Source organism: Psammomys obesus, unplaced genomic scaffold (genome assembly GCF_907164565.1).
Source record: "Psammomys obesus unplaced genomic scaffold, mPsaObe1.curated_primary_1811, whole genome shotgun sequence".
NCBI lineage: Eukaryota > Metazoa > Chordata > Mammalia > Rodentia > Muridae > Psammomys > Psammomys obesus.
Window position 1 is genome coordinate 3,852,005 of NW_026586383.1, and position 5,608 is coordinate 3,857,612.

Here is a 5,608-nt window from a genome sequence, read left to right on the forward strand (position 1 = left end):
TGTGTGTGTGTGTGTGTGTGTGTGTGTGTGTGTGTGTGTGTGTGTGTACGTGTGTGGAGGTCAGGGGTTAATCTCCTCATGACCTTATCTTTCGGAGACAGGGCCCATAGCTGACCTTGAGGCTCACCCATTGCAGCTAGGCTGGCCAGCCAGTGACCCTCCGGGCCCTCCTGTCTCACCCCCTCAGCACTGGGATTTCAGGTGCATGCCTCTGTGCTTGGATATTTCAGGCTTGGGTCTTCAGGCCTCCACAGTAAGCCCTTTATTCACTGAGCCACCCCAACACCTCCACACTCCAACTCTTGGGTCACTAAAACAATATATTTTAACAATGTCTCACTGTGTGGCCCAGCCTGGCCTAGAATTTATGGAGATCTATCTGCCTTTTTCTCCTAAGTGCTGGGATAAAAGGGGTGCGCCACCATGCCTGGCCTAATTTAGATAATTTTACTAATGGAGACAAGATAATGTTCAGTAGACAAGGAAAAGCACCACCGAAGAAGGCCGGCTTACTAGCAGAGTTGAAAGTACTAAATTTTTTATTAAGAAATTTTCAGAATCCAAGTTATCATATTTTTCCAAAGCTCAATTCTTCCTGGGTTGCTTTTCACTCAAAAGATTTTGGAGGGGGTGGAGAGCTAGCCTAGCAATTAAAAGGAGGCACTGCTCCTGCAGAGGCCCTGAGTTAGTTCTCAGCATCTAAATCAGACAGATCACAAGCACAACTTCAGCTCCAGGGGATCTGATGCCCTCTTCTGGTTACTGTAGGTACTGCACTCACATGCACATACACACATAGACATAAATACACATAATTAAAAAGTAAATCTTTAAAAATAAAAAGACCAAAAGGAGAGAAATCCTCTGGGTAGCCACCAGTTGTTCTTATGGTTTTCTCTCATCTGGGGCCTTAACCTGGAATCTGTCTTCAGACTCCTCTAGAGGACCAAAGTCTCTGCTCCGAGCTCACGGCTCCCACCGAGCTCACTGCCCCCCACCATCTTCCGCTTGCTCGTTCTTCAAGCGTTTACTCATATTTCGATCAAGACTGTCATTGCAATGACCAAACAATCCCCAGAATGTCAGTGTCATTTGGCCATACAGTTAGGTCAGCTGCAGCTGCCAGGGCAGACAGCCAAAATAGCTAACTGCTAAGCTGGGCCTCAGGTCCCCAACAGCAGCAGCAGTCATGAGAAGGGTGGAGATTAAGCACAGCCTAGTGATGAATGGATAATGCCCAAAGCTGGCTACAGCTCCCCAGGGCCCCACGGCCATACTCACACAGCAGCCTGAGGCCTGGGCTAGCCCAGTGCTCATGCTGAGGCTGGAGGCCCTCCCTGGACCATGTCCCCTGCAGCTATACAGTGACAACAGCCCACCCTGGGCTCGGCCACATCGGAGCTGATGGTTCCTGGGTTCTTCCAGGGCCTGAGTGGGTTTATGCCATCTCACAAAGCGTCCTCTGACCCCCACGGGGCGCTGTCTCACATGTGTGTGCCTCTGCCCAGGAAAAAACAACTTACAGAGAATTACCCCCAACAACCACGCAAACAGATTCACTTCTGAAATCTAAGAAGATACAGCCTGGCCAGGGACGGGGATCATGGGCTCCTTCTCTGCCTGGGTGTAAGCATCTCCTACAACTCCCGTGCAGCTCTGCCAACTGCCTACCAAGAGCTGCTCGCCCCTGGCCATCACCATGCACCGAAGATATGCCCATCCTGTCAGAACCCGTTCCTGTTTTGAGGGATATTGGCTGGCGACGGTGTAGGAAATGCCACTCAAAGATTACCACGTGTACATAAACCACTTCCTTGTAAAGAATTAAGATGCGACAGCTTCCACAACGAACAACAGTTTGACAACTACAGAATCAAAAGCGAAAGCCAAGGACAAACAAAGTTTTGGTGCAGAGTGGCCAGCAAGTGTCACCTGCGGACTCGATTGGTAAAACCACAGCAAGTACAGGCAGTGCACGGTGGGGGTGCTCTGTTGCCCTCTGGAACCGTCGCTTAGAGTGCGTTCTGCCCAGTGCTTGGGGGACAGCACTGCTCAGGGAGGACAGCGCGACCACATCTTTTGGACAACTCATCTCTTAGAAAATGCCGAAACTCTCTGACCACAAGCGCCCACGCCTGTAACAATACCCTCCCCACCGTTACTAATCAATTTACCATTATCAGGGCACCTGCAGGCGATTGCTACAGTACTCATCACGCTACCAAATGATCACACTCAGTACTGGGGCACACCAGTGGAAACTCAGCAACAGGCTGAACGGCATTCTGTAAGACAAAACCAAAGTCCGGTGTGCTCCCTCCCTCCCGGCACGGGGCTGCGCCGGGACACAGGCCGGAGCCAGCCCGAGCTTTCTAACTCGGGCGGGCTTACCTTAGGAGGAGCTCCTTGGGTAACTTCTTGTTGATGAGGCCGTCATCGTTGTTTGAGAAAACCTGCAAGGAAGAGAGACACTGGAGAATGGTTCTTTGGCCATCCCACACCCGGGCATGTATCACATCCATACACTCACATGGCACACCCCACGCTCACACAGAAAGAAAAACAAAAGAATGTAGTTTTCTGGGAGGGGTGGGCATGCCTGCAACCCGGCGCTGCAGAGACTGGCACAGAAAAGATGTCTGCCTGGGCCAGAGAGTGAGACCGACCTCAGAAAATCGGAGAGAGGAGAGAGAAACGAGATGGGGGAGGGGAGAAGAAAGGAGGAGAGGTGCTTAAACAACAACTTTCCCGATTTTAACATTTACTCTATGGCTGGGCACAGGAACATGTAGCCATCTCAGCTGCTGCAGGGGTTGGCACAGAGCAAACACTTGAGCCCAGACACACACACACAAACACACACACAAACGTAACTAAAATACTTTAATGTTTTGGGTTTTTTGTTTATCTTTTAGCTCTTTATTCAAACTCATGTGACTCTGGGTGTACTGTTTTGGATGAAATGACCCCCAGAGGCTCCCAGAGGCACTATTGGAAGGTGTGGCCTTGTTGGGGGAAGGGTGTCACTGGGGTGGGCTCTGGAGCCTTAGAAGCCCAAGCCAGGCCCAGCGTCTCGCTCCTTTCTTGCCGCCTGCTGATGCAGATGTAGAACTCTGAGCTGCCCCTCCAGTACCACGTCTGCCTGTGTGCTGCCATGCTTCCTGCATGACTGACAGTGGGTAAATGTCTGAACTGTTGGCCCCAATTCAATGCTTTCCTCTCGAAGAGTTGCCGGGGTCATGGTGCATCTTCCCGGCAATAGGAGCCCTAAGACCACGTGCATGTATGCAGTTGTGTGTGCAGCCCACGGGGGCCAGAGGAGGGCGTTGGACTGCCCGGAACTGGAGTTACAGGCAGTTGTGAACAGGCATGGGTGCTGGGAACGGGACTCAGGTTCTCCACAGGAGCCAGCTTGACCAGCGAGGCTTCTCTCCAGCCCTAAAGAACTAAGTTTAACTGAAACAATGAAGTCCTGACATAATTAAGGACAAATGGATGAAGGGAACAGAGCTGAAAGCCAGGAGCCACTGACTTAAATGGTAAAGTCGTCTTTTCAAGAAATGGTGCCAGTGTGGCTGGAGGGATGGCTCAATGGTTAAGAGCACTGGCTACTCTTCCAAAGGACTCAGGTTCAATTCCTACACCCACATGGCAGCTTATAACTATCTGTAACTCCAGTTCTAGGTGATCTGACATCTCTACACAAATGCACATAAAATAAAATTAAATAAATTAATTTTTAAAAAGAGAAAAAAGAAATGGTGCCAGGAGGACGGGATACCCCTCATGAAAACAATGGGGCTGGTCTTTATCTCCACCTCAAGAACTCACTCCTAGTAAAGGCATGTGGCATAAACACAGGATCAACAACCGCTACCTGTGTGCTGGGAGCTACGACAGGTTTAAACCAGGAAACCAAAAGCACATGTAACAGCAGGTTAAGATTAAAACCCTCAGCCAGAGTGGTAACACACACCTTTAATCCCATCACTCAGGAGGGAAAGGCAGGCGGAGCTCTGTGAGTTCGAGGCTAGCCTTGTCTACAAATCGAGACCTGGACAGCCAGGGCTACACAGAGAAACCCTGTGAAAAAGATGAGAACCTTCTTGATACAGAGGGCATCACCGAGAACAGGAAAAGGGCCTGGGCGTGGTAGCGCACTCTCCCGCAACCCCAGCACTTCAAAGGCGGGGACGGACGCAGGACTGCCTCAGTTCAAAGCCACACTAGTGTCTACTGAGAGTTCCAGGCCCTGGAGGGAGTCCTTAGGTGAGTAGGAGTGACAGGGAAAACAGAGATAGACCAATACTCATGAATATTTTTGAATGGCATGAAGGGAGGCCATGACACACAGCGCACCTCTCCACAAAAAGGCCGGCCCTGGGGAGAGGCTCCGTGGGCGAAGAAAACACCTGCTCAGCAAGTGTGAGGATCTGAGTTCAAACCCCCAGCACCCATTTAAAAACAACGAAGCACAGCTGAGCACACCTCAAACCCAGCACTGGAGAGGGGACAGGCAAATCCAAGGGACTCACGGAACAAGAAGCAGGGCTGAAATGGTGAGCCTCGTGTTCAGTGTGAGACCCTGTCTTAAGCAAGGCAGAGTGACAGATGAGGACATCCAGCACCCTGCTCTGGCCTCCACATGCGCAGATGTGCACCCTCACAGTCACATGTATGCACCTCATGACACAACTCACACATAAAGATGGCGAAGAAGCGGCCAAGATGGCAAAGAAGCGGCCGTGATGGTGTGTGCCTGAAGTCCCAGCTCCTTGGGAGGATGAGACAGAAGGAGTCACCTGAGACCAGCCTAGGCAACATCATAAGACCCACCTCACAGGTAAACTGAGGCCGTACCTCGGGTGACAGAGTGCTGGCCTAACGAGGAAAGGCCTGGTTTTCATCCCAGCACTACCTGACTGGGTCCATCCGAAACCCAGGCATCCAGGAGGCAAAGGCATGGGCATCGGAACGTCAAGGTTATTCTCAGCAACACAGCAAGCTTGAGGCCAGCCTGTGACTTTTTTTTTTTTTTTTTTTTTAATCTTTAGAGGTCAGAACGATGGCTATGAGCCTCCATGTGGGTGCTGGGAACCGAACCCAGGTCCTCTGCAAGAACAGCAAGTGCTCCTAACCACTTAGCCACCTCTCCAGTTCCCGAACATCGAAATTTTTAGGATTTTTGTTGTTGTTATATGCATACATTTCTATTAATGCACGCCACGTGTGTGCATTGCCCAAGGAGTTCAGAAAGGACCTCAGATCCCCGGAACCGAAGTCACAGGCAGCTGTGAGCCGTGTGGGTAATGGCAACCAAACCCAGGGATTCCGCAATTCTTTTTGTCATTTATTCTTTTTTATTCTACGTATATGGGTGTTTTGCCGACATGTCTGTGTTCCACCTGCAAGCCTTGTACCTACAGAGACCAGAAGAGACCGTCAGATGCCCTGGAAATGGAATTCCAGAAGGCTTTGAGCAGCTATGTGGCTGCTGGGATTTGAACCTAGGTTCTCTGGAAGAGCAGGCAATGCTCCTAACCCTGGGCCATCTCTACACACACACACACACACACACACACACACACACACACACACACACACACAC

General features: G+C 50.7%; 1 protein-coding gene across 1 annotated transcript in view; it reads right to left on the bottom strand.

Moving 5' to 3' along the window:
• The window catches only part of Fbxl2 (F-box and leucine rich repeat protein 2), a 40,196-nt gene that overhangs the window by 31,452 nt on the left and 3,136 nt on the right, over positions 1 to 5,608 (bottom strand). Inside the window, exon 2 of the mRNA XM_055601793.1 lies at positions 2,392 to 2,453. Coding sequence (XP_055457768.1) covers positions 2,392 to 2,453 — 62 coding nt within the window. The remainder of the gene's footprint in view (positions 1 to 2,391; positions 2,454 to 5,608) is intronic.